The 18,355-nt window shown below is 48.0% G+C and overlaps 5 protein-coding genes across 5 annotated transcripts; 3 read left to right on the top strand and 2 right to left on the bottom strand.

Annotated features, from left to right (window-relative positions):
* Positions 1-101: 101 nt before the first annotated feature.
* Positions 102-2,903, bottom strand: BABINDRAFT_10469 (crossover junction endodeoxyribonuclease; the record flags this gene model as incomplete). The annotated part of the gene is made up of 2 exons (XM_019126749.1): positions 102-407; positions 1,731-2,903. 2 exons carry the CDS (start codon positions 2,901-2,903, stop codon positions 102-104), a joined length of 1,479 nt encoding a protein of 492 aa, XP_018982438.1.
* A 186-nt stretch (positions 2,904-3,089) lies between these two features.
* Positions 3,090-4,469, top strand: BABINDRAFT_163841 (uncharacterized protein). Its single transcript, XM_019130134.1, has one exon. The coding sequence runs from the start codon at positions 3,107-3,109 to the stop codon at positions 4,433-4,435; it is 1,329 nt and encodes a 442-aa protein (XP_018982439.1). The 5' UTR covers positions 3,090-3,106; the 3' UTR covers positions 4,436-4,469.
* A 963-nt stretch (positions 4,470-5,432) lies between these two features.
* Positions 5,433-10,974, top strand: BNR1 (Bnr1p). Its single transcript, XM_019130135.1, has one exon. It carries the CDS (start codon positions 5,543-5,545, stop codon positions 10,856-10,858), a length of 5,316 nt encoding a protein of 1,771 aa, XP_018982440.1. The 5' UTR covers positions 5,433-5,542; the 3' UTR covers positions 10,859-10,974.
* Positions 10,975-11,797: 823 nt separating this feature from the next.
* Positions 11,798-14,424, top strand: BABINDRAFT_163843 (uncharacterized protein). The gene has a single exon (XM_019130136.1). It carries the CDS (start codon positions 12,159-12,161, stop codon positions 14,262-14,264), a length of 2,106 nt encoding a protein of 701 aa, XP_018982441.1. The 5' UTR covers positions 11,798-12,158; the 3' UTR covers positions 14,265-14,424.
* A 1,079-nt stretch (positions 14,425-15,503) lies between these two features.
* On the bottom strand, positions 15,504-17,954 carry MAK5 (putative ATP-dependent RNA helicase). Its single transcript, XM_019130137.1, has one exon. The coding sequence runs from the start codon at positions 17,937-17,939 to the stop codon at positions 15,543-15,545; it is 2,397 nt and encodes a 798-aa protein (XP_018982442.1). The 5' UTR covers positions 17,940-17,954; the 3' UTR covers positions 15,504-15,542.
* Positions 17,955-18,355: the final 401 nt, after the last annotated feature.

Here is an 18,355-nt window from a genome sequence, read left to right on the forward strand (position 1 = left end):
AGTAGCACCATTTTAGTGTATGAATAATAGTATAAGCCTCAGTTCGATAGATCATCAGTTGGGCTACCATAATGACTAAATACTTTATTTAGCAGTCCTGTCTACCCATCGTCGGAGAGCAAAATTGGTTCATCAGAGGTGCCCTTGCCGTGAACAGCCATAACTATGGATTCTTCCAATATTACGATGCTGCTGTCGTTAAACGCTTCGAACTCAATTACCGGTGTGTTGGTTCTGCCAACTACTGACTGGTGCACATTTTCTGTAGAAATGGTGAAGAAATCACCGTGAACGCTCGTGACCGTGGTATCTCCGAGGGAAATAATCGACAGGTTTAGTTTTGCTCTAACAGCCTGACCGTTCATAACGTTCCCAATGATACCCAAATCCGCTAACATACCCGTGTTCTGAAAGTGGGTATTTCTCGGTAGCGTCGGGGGAGTAGATGTTTTAAGCCTATTACAGCGATTCGGAGTAGAGGACACAAACGGAGAAGACATAGGGTTTAAATCGGTATCTATTCCAAAGGAATCGTCACCTACTCCCTGAATACCCTCACTCACCGCTTTGTTTTTCGAGTTTTTGTCGAGGCTTGTATCTAAATCGGAGTCAGAATTAACCACAAAGATTGAGCTATTGAAGAAATCAATATTTTTAGGCTTCGAGGGCGTCATTTCAATGTAGCTCGAATCTGGAGGGGGGTTCTTCGTAGGTGTCAGGTGTTCAGGGGAGTGCCTCTCTGGCGATTCCCAGAATCCGTTATCAGCTGCATCATCATGGATAGGCATATCATCTATTGTAACCGTAGGTGGAGGTTTATTGTCAGCGTGGAATCCATTCAAAATAGTTCGATCCGAATGGAGCATAGATTGTTTCCTGGACCTGAGAGACGGTAATCTATTACGTAGAGTTTGCCTTCGAGTTGGGCTTGGGGGTGGGGAAGGCCCTTGATCAAGGGCTGGTCTTCCAAGGAAAGGAATCGTGATCCAAAACAGGTCCAAAGTTGTCTTCTGGGTCGGTTTCAAGGCCTTCCTCTTTCTTGAGGACAGTTTAGTTTTCGTTTTTTCAGCTTCGCGGTGTACAAAAACGTCCACAAGCTTGGGTTGCACTAGCTTAACAAGAGTTTCAGGGAGCCAGGTATACGTCTGTGTGTGGCAATAGTCATATTCGCTTTGAATTTTCGCCTGCCGAATTTTTTCGTCTTCCTCGGTGCCAGTATATTCTTTGAGTGGGGGTAGATTTATATACGCACCCATCACCGCAATTGGAATATAGCGTATCATGTAATAACCCTCGGCAAACATAGCCAGCGTCTCTGTTGTATTTTCTTCGCTCGCCCCACGTGGAAGCGTAATCTGCTTGTGCTTATCAATAAATATACTGGACTCCCCGTTAATGATCGCTTTGATCAACAAAGCCTCGCTTAAGCATCTGACAAGCCACGATTGCGGTAGTGCCATTTTGGGTATCCGGTTGAGTGTAAATAACTCAACTGATCGACCGTAGTGCGATTTCTCAAACCAGGCCGAGGGAGAGGATGGATAGACTGACGTAGAGGCATCGTGCTGAAAGGAGATTTGCCGGTATCCATCCCGCCGGGAGCGGAGCTCTGATATTCCCAGAGTGCTAGTCCCACAGTACGGCTCCCCGAAAGTTCGGGAGACCAACAATGTATCCTTGGAATTATCCATGAAACAGTGGGGTAGCATAGCTTGGTCCATTAGACTCACAAGGCTCAATTCGGCATAATTGACGGTTCCCGGCTTGAACATGAATACAGATGATCGTAGGGCGGGGAAGAGATATAGGAGGGATATGGATAACGGAGGGATATTCTCCAGCAACGTTATAGCGTACCGTCTGGGGAAATACTTGAGGGGGTACGTATTGATTTCCAGCAGTAATTTGTCAAAAAACTCCACGTACTTTAATTCCACTTCCTGGGGGTCAGGGAGCACTCCGGAAAGATACTCGTAGTCACTGCTAACAAAAATATCAAAGAACATCAGCGAAAAATCCACCTCAGTGTCATCCAGGCCGGTAAGTTTGTATAGCCCCTCTCGGACGCGGCTTTTGGGTGATCCACTCAAGGAAATTGAGAGCGACTTGGTCATCCCGAGCTTCCCCACACCGAGGTCATAATCGCCCCCTCTAAGCACTACCAAAAGCAATAACCGTTGCCTGTCCAATCCCACAACAGCCCTTACCTTCTCCATGTCCACAGGGGTCACCCAAAATTCCAATTCCTTGTGGGCCTTCCGCTCTGGGGATGCTCTGTTCGGAGAATGGTACGAGGGAGGCTTATCAGCATAAATCTTGCTAAAATTGCGAAGCACTTTGCGACAGCCGAACAATAACACGTCTGAATCGTTTGTTACAACATAATCAACCACTCCAGCCATTTGCAACCTCGCACATTCGGCTTCAGCTTCGCCCGCAGCCGTTAGGAAGGGGATGTTCCATGCGGCCAAGTGTTCTTGAAACTCTGTCACCTGAATCATGAATTTCGAGCTAGTGGTCTCCCTGAGATCAATGCTGGGATCCTGTAGTGCTTCCCGCACCTCATAGTAGTTTCGCTGAAACTCATGCAAAGATTCGGTCTCCTCCAGCGCGGTGCGGCCTGTGCGGCCCTTGGACTTGGGCTTAAACTTCCCGTCAAAAACAAACACAAAAGAAACGTGTAGCTTCACTAATTCCCGGACTCTGGCATGGAGGGTTTGGATGTATCCGTTGGTGGTACTGCGAGCCGTGAGGCTACTGGCTTCAATAAGCCAGATGTATGCATCGATGGCCAATCTGATTGGACGCTGCTGTGCCCGATAGAACTGTGTGGCAAAGTGGCAAAAGGGAACTCGCGGCTCAAACGCCGGCTGGAGATTATCCCATAGATTCGAAACCCCCATTCTCGGCCATGTGGGCTGTTATTTCTTTGCCATCGGAAGCCAAAATTTGCCACCGTGATCAGCTGCATGTCGTGCCGTGCGTCAAATTAGGCTCGGTTGTATGCAGGAATTTTTATATTTTCGGCGGAGGTCAGACTGGTATAAGTGTCAGTGAGAATCCTTTGACTGACTAGTTTTACGCCCAATCAAAGAAACACATAACTATGAGCGAAACTTCTACTTTATTGCAGACTCCGATCCAGAATTCCCAATCCAGCCCAGTTCCGCAGGGTGAAAAGCCGAAGAAGACGTCGAGCCGCAAGAAGAATCGAACCAGTACCCCAAGCACTACTCCTGTCCCGGAGGACGACTCGTCAAAGCCAACGCCAAAAGACTTTGGGCTTTTAGAAATCCTCAAATTGATAAAAATATTCAAACCTTTGACCATCGATGGTGTACCATTGGATACGATCAAGACTCTGCTTGTCCAACACGTCACGAGTTTGCGTGCAGATCCACTGCTCACAACCATCACACTCACGTTTCTCATGAAGCCGTCTGATCCGGAGTTTCTCTTTGACATGGACGCATTGCATTTCCGCTTGAGTGTGCCCCAGTTTTACCAGGCCAGGCGTCGTAACGTGGACCTTAAGTTGAAGAAACCGCGAATAAATGTGTTAAACGAAGACGTGCCACGTGGGTACGCGATCAACGTGGAGAGAGGATTCTCAACTATCGCCGAATTGGCCCTCAGATCCAAAAACCAGACAGAAGACGCTCCGGTGGAGCTTGTGGCAGGGAAGGGCTTAGTGTCGATGGTCAAAACCTTGGATAAGTACTTGGAGTCGTTTTTGAGCGAGGAGAAAGCTGAAACAATCAAGATCGTCAAGTTCAAGAGGCTGGAAACAAGTCCGCCTGCAGAGATTGTTTTCGGAAAGGAGAAGAAAAAGACCAAGAAGGCTGTTACTGCAAAGATCATGAAAATGGACGTTCCGCTGGAGGTGGCATCGCTGAGACAGCACCTGATTGACCAATTTCTCACACGGTTGGTCAGCGATAAGTCAATCCGTTTATTCAAGGAGACAGAGTTTGAGTCTGTGTATCTTATTCGCATTCCCAAAGTGAGCATCCCCCATCCGGATGTCTTGGCTGCACGGGATAGTAATGTTCCAAGCAAGCCGTATCCGCCGTATGCGTGGAAAGATGGTGTGTTAATGAGGTTGCGAGTTCCGTATAACTACGGCATTGAAGGCTTGAGTATTGAATTCGATCGCTCTGCTACGTCTAAGCTCTCTAGACTGTCCACCACGTCCACTGCGGGCATGTCAGCAAAGGAGATCAACTCAGCCACCGCCAAGTCCATCCAAGAGAAAGATGCCTTGCTACAGGCAACCAAGAACTGCCACACAAACTTCACTAAGTATGCTTCCAGTGCCAAACACCGCTCCATCACTGAGCAGGTAAATAATTTGATACTGAACTTGGGGTGGTACTGCAGCGATTCTGTGCGCTATGACGAGTGGGTTACCCTTAGACAGGAAATGGCGAAATAGAAAATATTGTCTATCAAAGCTATATTTTTTTTACTGCAAGACTTAGGAGCTATAGATAGTTCACAGGCGATAGAGAGGGTGTGATACTAAATGATAGAATTTATTGCTTTAAATGTGTTGGGGCATCTGTTCGTCTCCAATATAAAAACTTTTATTTTTTTGGATTCCAGCCCCAAGAATATAACGCAGTATGTGCATAAAACGCACCTCCAGCTAGTAACTTATATTAATCAAGGTTAAGGTATAGGAAATGTCAGATTGGCTCAAAACGTCATCTAGTGCGGGTCGCCCCGGCTAAACAAACAAGAGCCAAGTGTGTTGCCTGAGACCGTAACACAGAGCACAATAGAGGAATATAGATCCAGGAAACAGAGTACTCCCAGAAATAGCCAGATATATAACCAGTAGAAGGTATTTAGTACTATACATGAGAATATATTGAAATAGATTTGGTTAAGACCATGAAATGTCAAATTTCGGCATCAATATTAAAGGGTACATCGATCACATGCATGTGGTTCGGCATGCACGAACAATAAGAATTTGAGCTTGAATCCAGGCTTACGCGTCCCTGTTTTTTCGATCGCTCCGCATTTGTGCTTGGTTCACTTTAAGACTATCCATCTCCGGATTCCGCAACTTCTCCGCTGTTTTCCCAGTCATTCAACTTAGATAAACATTACAAATTCCGTACCTGTTCTGGTTACATCAAGGCCAATATAGGCAGATAGCGCTCCGATAAATTCCAGTGCCATGTACCATAAAAGATGCAAAAGAGCTCGTTCAAAAAGTTGATTTCGGGCTTTTGTCAATCTCGTAGATCCAATCCTGATATATACTGCTCCACGTGTATGGTCCACCTACAGACCTATGAAACGGCAGGGGCGGCTTTACACGTCTCCCTTACTAACACATCACGTGCTAGTATAGACATCCTGTTTGTATGCAATGTCAAAAAGGCACCCAATTGATTTGATCCAGCAAGACGTAATTCCTCCACAAACCACAGCCTACCTTTCTTATACCCATTTCTTTTACCTTTACCGTGTATACCTGCCTACCATCCCACCAATTTAAACCACACATTGCATGCGACACCTGGATGAAATGACCGATCCTAGAACCGGACTCTACCAGACGTTGGACGCTAGACCACCCCTACCGCAAAAGTCACAGTCGGCATCCACTTCCAGCGCCAGTATCCACTCCAGTAGTAGCTCTGGTAAACCCAAGGGAATTTCCCGGTCTCCCACGGCCATCACTAACATCAGTGCCCTCGTGGCTGGCCCAGAGATCACCGGGGCCCCCAAGTCTCCCAGAAGGCAGACATCGTACTCTACCCGTCATCCATCTGTAAGTACTCCTAGCATTGCCGCTACTACCAGCCCTTCTAGGGATGCGCTTAAGCCGCCGCCTAGTATCTCCCGATCCAGAACGTCACCCGTGCGGCGGCGAGAGAGGGACACCAAATTCCACGTACCCATGCCCGACGACGCTACTGTGAGCAGACTCTTCTCCGATATGTTGGCCAAGAAGAGCATCCGCGAATCTCGAGGTCTAGCAAGCCTCTCTGCCATCAGAAAGTGGGACTTACTCCGCAAGGAGGACACGAAATGGGAACTGCTACGCAAGGACGATTCAAGATCCGGCCCCATGGACACTGAATTGTTTGCCAAACTGGCGGCCCCTGCTACTAGAGGCCGCAGCTACTCTACAATGAAAAAATGGGGTCTCTTCAACAAAGACGCCGATGATACCAGCAGATCGTTCATGCCAAACGGCACGGAGCCCAGGCTGGTGAGTCCCCTGGCGTGGGAACTGGAACCGATGTCAGTCCCAAAAATGCGCCTCTCTAAGGGAAACTGGAGCGATGGAATCTATGCACATCCATCTTCTGGCACTAGTTCGTCGGCCAACCCAGATTCAGAGCGGTCGCTTTCCTCCAGAAACCTCAAAGACGGTGTCCCCACCAAAGATTCAGGCAAATATTCCAAAGATGCTAATAAGACCTCCATAGATTTCAGGGAAGAGTCACATCAAAAAACTTCTTCCCATGTTGCACCAGAGCCTTTGGTAGTGGAGAAACAGCGCGGGGTGAAGGTCAGGCGGCCAGTGGATCCAAAGCCCACCAAATGGACTTCTGAAGCCAAATCTGTATCCTACACACATTCTTTTGGCGCACTGTCGTATATCGCGCAGCTCGAAGCGAACCGAATCTCGCTCAAGTCGATTAAGGCACTAGAGGCGAAGCTTTCGCAGTTCAAGGAGCCCGAGCAGATGACATGGCTCCAAAATTTTTTCGCCCAGAAGGGGGCCCACCAGCTATTGGTATACCTCTCCACCATCAACATTCGCAGCATCAAGACGAACGATCAGCTAGAAAGTGAGTTTATCATCATCAAGTGTTTTAAGCACCTCATTGATGCTGAGTCGTTTCTCGCGGTGAGCACCGATGGCGCCGACGCCATAGCGGTATCCGAGCAACTTGCAAGTCATGGCCGCTCGCTCATCATGTCGCTCATCTCGCCGCGGATTGGCACGCGCAGCTTAGTGACGGGAGTACTCACATTTCTTACCTACAACTCGCCCGAGTCCTCACCCGCGCTTCTCTCGGACTTCAAACAGGTCAAGACGTCGCTTGGTGACCCCACGCGATTCGAGAGCTGGCTCCGCGCCGTGGAGACGACGTTGGATGGGCGCGGTATCTTGGGCTCACTTGTAGGTGCGTCGTGGGCCGTGAAGCGCGAGCACAAAGCGCTGAGCTCCGCCGACAAAATCCTCCTCGACTACTGCCTCACCACGCTCTTCCTCATCAACTCGTTGCTTGCAAATACTCACAGCCTCAAGCTGCGTGTGAAGTTGCGTAACGAACTCCGTACAAGTGGTTTGAGCAAGGTGTTTACCAAGATCAAGGTGTTACAAAAGGACAAGCTCATGGAGCAGATCGAGATTTACGAAGACTATGCAGATGATGACTACGACCAGTTAATGCTGGTGACGCAAGAAGAGAAGGATAAGGCTATGGTCCCCTCACCAAGCCAATACTCCATCTCTTCTGTCTCACGTGAGTTTTTACCTACCGAAGAGGCTCCTTCGTGGGGTTATCTTCACGACGCTTTGTTAGTGCACTTCCAGGGCTCTGCAGACGAGCCACGGGTAACGTCAATCCTCAGGAGTCTCATTTACATCAAGGACCAGCAGCCCGCCTCTGCCAGCCAGCTCTTGGTGTTGGTTGACTACATCGTCAGGCACATTGGCAGTGTCACTTCCACGACATTGGATCCCGAAAGCGTCATCGCAGCCTCGATCCAGCGCTTTATGGACCGCTTGGAGACGGACAAAACAGCCAAGCGCGCATTGAAAGAGTCCCACGACTTGACGGCTGATATCGCGAGATTGAAGCAGGACAACGCGAACATGATCGTGAAGCTTCTGGAAAAGGCACAACTGAGTAATGAGAGCGAGTTGCGAGTGCTCCAGCGTATGTGCTACGAGCGAGATCAGTGTATTGTGAATCTCCGTGAACAATTGCTGGCTTTCTCTGGAGGCCATGGTGGATCTACCTCTGGCATCGCTGAAAGTGATATTCGTGGCTTATTGACTGAATCGACTAATCCTGTAACCGGTGCTGCAATCGGTGACACTACTGTTTGTGGCGTTTCTACCGGTATTGGTGGTTCTGTTACTAGTACTATTGGTATAGGAACTGAATTTGTTACATCCGATACAGATGCTTCTGTCTCGGGCTTTGTCCCTACCTCTGCTTTCTCCGAAACAATTCCGTCGGTATATAACGTTCCGGTTTCATGTCAAAGGAATCTGCTATCTGTCCCACTGGTGGATGGCTCCACCCCAGTGCACCCCGAGGTAAGAACGGTGTTGGGTGTTCCGCCGTTGCCCCCTGGTTTCCAGCCAGGCGCTGTCACTGGTTCTCTGCCGTCTTCCACCGTCGCCGATACTCCCACTCTTCTGGCCAATACGTATGGCACAAATCCAGCTCTACTTTCGATGGTCTCCCGACTCGATCCTGAATCTCCCTTTGCAGACACTTTGGATATTCCTACGCCTCCACCGCTTCCTGCTAACCTCCAGTCTGCTGGTACCCATTCGCTTCTGGTCTTCCAACCAGGCGCACCACCACCCCTTCCAGTTGGGCCGAAACATGGATCTACTGATTCAGCACCTCCACTTCCTCTGGTTAGTACCGGAATCCCTCCATTGCCTGTAACAGGCAATCCACCACCACCACCACTTCCTTTCAACTTCCAGTCTGGAGACTCCGGAATTCCGCCGCCACCGCCTCTTCCTTTAACTCTTACTGGTGCCATCGCAGTCCCTGGTTTAACCGGAATTCCACCGCCACCGCCGCTTCTGGCCAACGTCAAACCACCCGGAACACCTCCCCCATTTGGAGGGCCCCCACCACCACCGATGCCACTGAACTTACAGGACGCCTCATTCAACAACATTCAAGAAGTGGGCTCTGTTCCTGTTACCCCATTCACGTCACGAAAAACATCCGCAGCCGATCCCGTGATCCTGGTGAGGCCGAAGACCAAGCTCAAGCAAATGCATTGGGACAAATTGCACAACGTGAAGAACACGTTCTGGAGCGAGTTCAAAGATGAGGACGTCACACAAAATCTCCTTAAAGTGGGAGTCTTTGATGATGTTGAAAAGATGTTCCCGGCAGTCCCATTCTCGCAAAAACTCAAGCTTAAACAGCGCAACGTAACAGATGAGAAGTTCACCTTTCTCCCGCGAGACTTGGCCCAACAGTTCGGGATAAACCTCTACAGCTTTTCCTCGCTCACCGAGCAGGAGTTGGTACACAAGATCCTCCAGTGCGATTCTGATATCATTGATAACATGAACATTTTGGAGTTCTTCAACAAACCGGAGTTGCTGGAGATTGGGGACACTCTTACCAGGAACTTTATGCCGTTTTCCACAGATATTACGAAGAGCCGCAAGGCCGAGCGCTCACCAGAGGAGTTGCAGCGCATTGACCGCATATTCCTCGACACTTGCTTCAACCTCCGGAGCTATTGGAAGGCCCGCTCGCGGGCGTTGCTCGTGGTAAAGACGTACGAGCGCGACTACCACGATTTAATGAAGAAGCTCAGCTTCATGGAAGAGGGAACCGGAATTGTACAGGCGTCGGATAAATTTAAGGGGGTATTGACGATCATCCGGTCGTTAGGAAACTTTATGAATGACACATCGAAGCAGTCCCCTGGTTTCAAGTTAGACACATTGCAGCGGTTGAAGTTTGTTAAGGCTTCCGACAGTAGTGTCACGTTTTTGCACTACGTAGAAAAGGTGGTGCGGAACTCGTTCTCCGAGCTCGGTGAGTTTGCGGATGACTTGCGTGACTTAACCCACCTTTCCAACCTTTCCATTGAACAAATTGAATTGGAATGCGATCAGTTTGAAAAGCTGATTAGCAACCTCGAAGCGTCACTTGAGCGCGGCAATCTCAGCGATCTGACCAAGTTCCATCCGGATGACAAGTTCATGAAGTTTGTCATCGGTCCGTTGAAGGAGGGGAGACGGAAGAATGTGCTCTTGCAATCCCGTGCCAAAGCCGCGGTTAGTGAGTTTAACCAGCTCCTTGTTACCTTTGGTGAGAGCACCAAGGATTCAGCTGCCCGTAACAGTTTTTTCTCAAAGATTTCGCACTTTGTGGCTGAATACAAAAAGGTTTATGTGGAGAACATCCAGAAAGAGGAGGAAGAGAAGAACTATCTCAGCCGCAAAAAGAAGCTCCAAGGGAAGGAAGTGGTCAAGGACCAAATTTCAACAGAACGCGAACGGGAAGAAACCACCCGTGAGCTTCTTGAGCAAGCCAAGTCTGAGGCCAAGGAAGAATCTGTCATCGATACTTTGCTAGAGAAGTTAAAGGCCGCTGGGCCTGTGTCTCAGGGCACCACAGCGCAGAAGAGGCGGGTCAGACGACGCCGAGCGTTGTCAATCATTGACGATAACTACATCAACCAGGAACCACCGGCCGACGTAGTTACTCGAACGTTTGAGAGTGTCCAACGATTAAAATCCAGGTTAAGTGAGCGTGAGCGAGGAAAGTACCTCACCGACAGAGCCCATCGTCAGAACGGAAGTGCCGATGACAACGACGAGGTAATCTCGCGTGCCCACGCGTTGTTGAAGAGGTTGAAGGGATATGAGCCGTCCGACACTGAGAAGCTGGGAATGGAGATGATGGAAAATGAGATGGTAAGGAATACTGAAACTACAGAAGCGGGGAAGAAACAGGTTGAAGGTTTGGAAACAGTGGCAGTATCGATGCCATTGCCTATTACAAACAACGAAGCCGACCCGATTCTCGTATTGCTGGTATCGCCCGAGTCAACTCAGGATTCCACCATGATATGGACACCACAGGTCAAAGAGGTGGAATTGTAGGTTGGTTTAAACGTATCTGCGGATACCTGTTTCTATTATGTAGCTGGGTCTGATTTTCTTGAATACAATTCGTAAATTGAGAAAGCCATGCATACAATTCAAAGATTATTTCCGCGACAATCATAGTTTCGTCGATGTAGCATCCTCGGTTATGGATTTGTTGTAGCATCCTCGGTTATGGTTTTGTTGTAGCGGGTAGCCTCAGGGAGTCTTCAGATTAACATCCATTTCAAAGGCTGTTTCACATAACCTGTGTACGGCATGCGGAGTAATCTACCTTTGGGAGAACCAGATATCTCACTCTCTAACGACGATGAATTATATATGATGTGTGGTTTGTTAGATTATGTGAGGAAATATTAGACGGTTAATCTTGTACCTAAAAGGCTGGGAAGAGCTTAAATAAACTTCTCGGTAATGCGTCTCGGTGCCAAATTGTCGAATGGTACATACCAAGCTGAGCTTATAGGTCGTATCATTTAGCTTCAATCAACACATCTTACTGTATATCCCTCTGGGTCTAAAGCAATCAAATTTCCACATATTTCACCCTATTGAGTAATTCACGGTATATTTTATGATCTTTCAAGTCACACAGAAAATAATAGATCATGTTATTCAAGATCTTATAATAGTATTCGCAAAATCAATATTATTAGGTAGGATCGTTTCTACCTCAAAACGATTTACTACGTGTAGAGGGTACAATCTAAATAATTCCATAATAGCTGATAAAGCCAACACATCCTACGGTGATTTCCGTAAGCTCACAATGTTTCTCCTCTAACGTGCACCTGATTCACCGCATGGAAAGCTTATCCCCCTAGTCGTGCGCGACGCAGTCTTAAACGATAGATCAGTAGCCTCGGGTGGGCACTCCTGATGCTTAACTTCTCTCATTACAAATTAATCCCTCGGATTCTCTTGCCGTCCATGATTAAAAATTGTTAGAAAAGGGCACTTTAGTTTTTTTTGTGGAAAATATACCATACTTTTATCCCCGAATCAGGCCAAAGTGAGCTAGACGAAGAGGCCCCTCACACAGCAATTAGCGCGTGCATGCCGGACGGCCATTCGCCGGAATCCCTTCCCCGCCATTGCCTCCCTCAGCCTGTACTCCTCGAAAATTTCAGCTGGGGAAATCCAGTTCATCACACCACGTATTTATACTTACAGTTTTTTTGGTCTTTAGCGTGGATACATACCCAACACATTCACGCTCTCTAACCTGCTTTGTAACTCCTATTTATCTCAGACCTAATTCTAAGTCCCACCTCACGTTCGCTTAGACTACCTCAAGATGGCTATGGCAATGGCATTTCCGACCACCACGGTCAACCTCTCGACCACGTCGTCGGCGCCGCAATTCTATCAAAACACAATCTCGCCGATTGCTCAGCTTGAGCTGAATTCGCTCTGGCGCACAGTGCCCGCACAACTATCGTTCGCGGACATCGAGGAGACATACGCGGCGCGCCTCGCGCTCAACATCGGGCGCTCCATGTGGTCGCGCGGCGATCCCAACACGTACCAAAGCATCCCCGTACATATTTGGCATAAGCGCAAACACGCCTTGGACACCTCAGGTATCATCAACGCATCCAGCTTCATGCCCACCAACCCCTACAACCAGCTTCCTGCCACCGACAAAGACAAGATCGCCGACCCGGAAGCGATTCCGTTCGGCTCCAACGTCAACCCCTTGGTGCCCGACCCCATCGGACATGTACACCTCACACCGGGGTGTGTGGCAGTGGTAAGCTACTTGCAAAAGGGGCAGAAGCGCGCGGCGCTTGCCGCTCCTAAAACGTCGCTCGTACGCAACGCGTCGCAGCTCATAACCCGCACACTCATCGCTGACAATCTCAACAAACGCTTGCAAACGACCGATTCAATTTTGACAAGCGTCAACGGCCGTGTGCTTAATGTGATGGCTGTTTCACCGCTGCTCGTCTCGCCGGAGAATACCGTAGAGCCCGTAGCTCCCGCCCTGGGTGAGATGGCCCTGGCCTCCGACGTGGTATCGAGCCTCTTCCGCAAAGAATTCACCACGGGACAGAACCTTGATACGCCGTTGTTACGGATTGTTTTCTCACTGTACGTCATCAGCGCGCTAGCAGTATTTGACACGACCTCGGAACGTTTAGATATCGCCGTGGGCTTCACCAATGGGGACATTTTCTGGGTAGACCTCCTTTCAGAGAAGATCAAGTACTCGCGGTTTAACAAAAACGGTAAAATCATCAATAGCGGGATTGTTTCGATCACCTGGAGTCAGTGCGGGCAATGGCTCATAGTGGGATTCGCTAATGGCGAGGTTGCCATCTTTGACCGTGCCGGCGACGACGCTGAAATGTATCCCAAGCAGCTAGAAAGCGCTGAGAAGTACCTTGCAGTGTACAAATCGATGAAAAGCGGGTACTTCGCAGAGGCTGTTGGGAAAAAGGGCCCAGGCGTATCCAACCCCGTTGCCCACTATAAACTCTCCAACAAACCCATCACAAGCATCACTATCAATTCTGCGGACGCAAATATGCTTTCGATCACCTCGGATGATGGTTATACGCGCTTAATGGATCTTCCGTTGACGAAGCGGCCGGTGCTGTCAGAAAAAGTTTCGGACATGCTTCCGGGCTACTTCGGTGGGGTGCTCTGCAGCGCATTCTCGCCCGATGGCAAGTTTCTCGCGATCGGCGGCGAGGACGACTTGATTGCAATCTACCAGTTGAGTTACGTAAACTTGGGCCAGTTGATTCACAAGACGCTTTCCGGAGGTGGCTCCCAGGCGTCCTTCATGGGCGGCTCAACAACATTGGCTACGCACAACATCTTGAATGTGAAGCTTGTAGCGAGGCTAGAGGGCCACAAGTCATGGGTGCGCGACATCAAGTTCGACTTGGAGAAGTGTCCACCGGTAGACACGTCTTCGCCTGTGACGTACCGTATCGGCAGCGTGGGTGACGACAGTCGCCTTTTCTTCTGGGACTTTAACCCGAAATCCGTGCCAAAGGTCAAGAAGCAGCCCAGCTCGACGAAACCCAAGAAAGAAAAGAAAAAGCTGCACCACCAGCGCCAACGCTCGGGTGAAATTACGTTACCGCATGTGAGCTCCTCATCTCACATGCAGCAGATCCACCAATTGTTACGGTCGGCCAACAGTACAAACCTGTTGACAGGGTTGAACCAGGCGAGCGCGTCGACACTTGAGTTAGTGGAGCACTTCACCCGGAACTATGAGACAACGTTACATCGCAATATTAGTAACAAGGACATGGGGTATGTATTACCGGTGCTTGAGGTTGATTTGAATATCGGGAAGATGAGTGGGGTGATATTTGATGGGCGGCAAAAGCTTTTGTGGGGTGTTTGTAAGAGTGGGGATATAATCAGGTGGAGTAAAAACTAGCGATGGCTAATGCGAAGTCGGCCCCAGGTGAGCTTGGGGCAAAACTTGGGCAAAGAAAATAATATATACGATGCGTAAATATATATAGATTCTATATTTCTGGATATCTCGATAGAAAAGTATACAAGGATGGTTAAACGTGTGGAGCTTGACAGGGAATAGAGCGAATACGCCTGTGTAGTGCTAAACAAAGTATGTTTGTATTTAGCATCGATTTGCAAGAGGTCATCGACATTGATGCATAATGAACTCTAATATAAATGTGAAAGTGATGGATTATATAGCATTCAAAAAACTAAGTGAAGCTGACGGATTGAATGTCATTGGGGTTGAGAATGCAGGATAGAGTGCTAGCCCTAAGAGAGTATGAATGTGAGCAGCGGATCTGGATATAATGGAAACAGGTATACGCATATCTATAGGAAATTTGTGAAGAGAAAAAAACAAAAGAGTAATCAATCAAGAAGAATGCGATCAATAGATGAGGATAAGATAGAAGGTCTAAATTTTGGATTCATCTACAGAATGGAAGGTGCTAATAAGCAATATCCCATATGGAAGGGAATTCGTAGTTATAGGTACGAAAGCAATAAAGGTTAGATAGATTGGGATCGGAGTAGAGAAAACCGCGCTAGTCATGAAAAAATGAAATCCCGGTTTTCCCTTCCGATTAAATAATTTCTAGGTAGAAGTTTGATATATTGAATATTTAATTACATGTAATTTATATTTACTTGATATGTTTCAAACACATTGGTATAGAACTGATAGTATGTGTATTTTACTCATTACCCATTCCGTCTACACTCGCTGTTTTATTGATGGTATCTTTCTTCTCCAGATAGCTCATTAGATTAAAAACTTTGTCTACACAAGACCGGTAGTCCTATCAAACCCTCTTTTTAGTGTACATCTTTTGGAATCTTAATGCTCATAAAAGAGAGCGTGGTTCGTTAAGGTACTATAAAAAGACATAAACGATTTCTAGTTCCTATTTTCAGATACCTGAAGGGGCTGTCTGTCTGCTATCAGAGTCAGTATCGGGTCCTTTAACTTCGATTATTGTTGGAATTCCTACCTTCAGCCCCCCCTTATTTATATTTTAAATCATACTCATACGCTAAGGACCTGGTTTCCCTTCAATAATTAATCAGTTACTCTATAGTACGCTTATAATACTGCGATCCAAAATCCAATGTATTATCACACCCAGGTCCAATCCCCATTCGCTTCTACAACCTGCTTTCTAACAACATATAATACACTAGCTGAACACATCTACACCTTCTTTCTCTTGGCGTTCTTCTTCGCCTTCTTATCGGCAATTCTCTCGGTCTTTCTCTCGGTCTGCTTCTCGGCTGCCCTGCGGGCCTTTTCGTCCTTGGCGTTCTTGGATTTCCCGCTGCGCAAGTCCACAAGAGCGTTGGTCTTGGCGTGGCCGATGATGGTACTGTGTCCGTTGCCGTTGACGATGTGGTGGGCCAAATTAGTAAGGCCCCCGGTAAGGTAGTTTCGTCTGCCGTCCTTTCTGATCAGCGCCTTCATCAAGTGTCTCAACTTGGCTCTGGTAGACTTGGTGTCGGCCTTGTCTAAAGTCTTGAACTCTTTTCTCTTGCGCTGCTTTCTGATGATCTCGTCCTCGTCCAAGTCGGAAATGTCATCAATCCCCAAGTCTTCAGCAGCTTGCTTCATCCAGTTGTCATCTTTTCTCGTGGAGTTACCGCACACCTCTGAGTCAGCCAACTCAGCTGCAAGTTGCGATCTTGGGAGACACTGTGCAAGAATATCGGTCTCAATCGGCAACAACTTGATGTCGTCCTTGGCGTTGATTCTGACCACCCCCTTCTTCTTGTTGGCAACAATGTTACGTAACCTTTTTAACGGCCCCGAGGCTTCAGCTGGCGAACAGATCATTACGGAAACACCCTCCTTTCCGGCTCTGGCCGTTCTACCGGATCTGTGGACGTAGGTGTCGGCGGAACGCGGTAAATGGTACTGCACAACGTGGGTGATATTTGGGATATCCAAACCTCTTGCCGCAACGTCAGAGGCAACTAAAATCGCGCTCTTTCCCTGACTAGAAGCCTCTTTAAAGCGCTCAATAGATCTCATTCTCGCTTTCTGGATCATAGAGGAATGAATCGCAAAGGCTGGGATGTCCAAGTTGTTCAAAAATGGCACAATTCTTTTCACAGAGTCGATACTGTTGGCAAACACTAAGGTAGTCCCCGGGTACATCAACAAGAAGTAGTACAAGTACAAATCTCTCTCGGTAGCACCGCATTCGATCAATGCCTCGGTGACGAGGTCACTAACAAACTCGGTCGGGTTAGCATCGATCAAGGCTGGCTTCGGATCCTTAAACTTCAACTTTTCCGTCAACATCTTGAGGATTTCATCGTTGTTGACAAGAGACCCCGCGTGATTGTTCTTCGCCTTTCTGTGCTTGTCCAACTTTCCAAACAAGTCAGAAGAGAAGGTGGCAGAGAAAACCAATGTCTGCCATCTGTACGAGAGGTTCTGGTCCTTCAGTCTGCTCTTTCCGAAAAGATCCAAAATTTTTTCAAACTCGTCGAAGTGGCCGTCCTGCAACAATCTATCGGCTTCATCCAACACCACCACATCCGTACTGGATAACCTCGAAAGGAGAGTCGCATTCTTCTGTAACAACTCCAAAAGACGACCGGGAGTGGCCACAATGATTCCTGGGCCGTGAGATAACAATCTTTCCTGTTTTTGGATCGATAACCCACCAGTGACCCCCACGATCCCGTGCTGACCCAATGGGGAGTACTTTGCAATTTCATTTAAGTGCTCCACCACTTGGTGCGCCAACTCTCTGGTTGGCGCAAAGATGATCCCGGTAGGTGGTCTGACCTCACCCTTCTTGTAGAGCTTAGTGTTGGTCAAGTAGCGCTCCAAGATTGGGATCCCGTAGGCCAACGTCTTACCGGAACCGGTACTCGCTTTACCGATAACATCCCTTCCTTGCATGGCTAATGGAAGGGAGCTCTTCTGGATCGGTGTTGGCTTCTTGAATCCGAGCTGCGACAACCCGTGAAGAGTGTATGGAGACAAGGAAAGACCCTTCTCCGCGTTCTCCCAGTCCGGTAAGTTGATATCTTCGTCGTTGGGCAACTCTATTTCAGTTAAGCTATTGAATGCGTTGGTCAACAACTTGGTCTCTGGCTTCTTCTTCGTCTTCTTCTCCTTGGCCTTTTTTGGCTGTTCTGCGGATTCTGTTTCCTCGACCTCCAAAGTCTCTGTCAGTTCGTTCTCCTCATTGATATCCGCAGTCTCGACATCTTGATCTTCTGCATCTTCTGCGTTTTGCTCTCGGTCGGTGCCTTCGGCTTCCATCTCAGCTTCCTCAGTCTCTTCAGTGATGATGTTCTTCTCGTCAGAAGTGGAGAACTGAATGTTACCGTTGACGATCTTCACACCCACACCATCGATTTCTTCCAACCCATAAAATCCACCAAAATCCTCCAAGTTGTCAGGGATCTCAACCTCCTTCCAGTTCAACTCCTGCGCGCCGACAATTTGCGCCTCCTTTCTTTCCCTCGGCATCTTGGGCGCCTTAGGCTTCGAGGCCCTCTTGGCCTTCACAGCCCGGTTCTTCGAGTTGATACGTTTACCCAATAATGTGTTTGGAATCTTGGATCTCGTTGCCATTGTGTATGTGTGTATAGTTTCGCTAATGTTTCCATATTTTACGGCCGAATTTTTCAATATTAAAAAAATCTTTCCTGCGGCTGCGATGAGCTTCTCCTGCATTTGCGGAAATAGGTTGTGTTCCAGAGCAGCGTACTGCATATAACGAGTATCTCAGCTGGATCGTTAATAGAGACGGGAACGTGCCTGCTATACAGATGATGTCGATATTGACATTAAATCGCAATAAATCATGGTATTTACGTGTAACCGCTTAGGTATCAGCTTTGTGGATACCGATTAATATTGACAATGCTAACTAATGTCTCTGGATATGTAAATATCCTGTATGAATGTATAGTCCTCTCAGAGTATACATAGTATGGCATACGATTACCCACCGAAATAAAAATTACGGAATTTTCTACAGAGTATAA

This window comes from Babjeviella inositovora, assembly GCF_001661335.1.
Source record: "Babjeviella inositovora NRRL Y-12698 unplaced genomic scaffold BABINscaffold_18, whole genome shotgun sequence".
In the NCBI taxonomy this organism is placed as follows: domain Eukaryota; kingdom Fungi; phylum Ascomycota; class Pichiomycetes; order Serinales; genus Babjeviella; species Babjeviella inositovora.

Excerpts from the sequence above, each read along its gene's own strand:
- BABINDRAFT_163843 (XM_019130136.1), top strand. The coding sequence starts at position 12,159 with ATGGCTATGGCAATGGCATTTCCGACCACCACGGTCAACCTCTCGACC.
- BABINDRAFT_163841 (XM_019130134.1), top strand. The coding sequence starts at position 3,107 with ATGAGCGAAACTTCTACTTTATTGCAGACTCCGATCCAGAATTCCCAA.
- MAK5 (XM_019130137.1), bottom strand. The coding sequence starts at position 17,939 with ATGGCAACGAGATCCAAGATTCCAAACACATTATTGGGTAAACGTATC.
- BNR1 (XM_019130135.1), top strand. The coding sequence starts at position 5,543 with ATGACCGATCCTAGAACCGGACTCTACCAGACGTTGGACGCTAGACCA.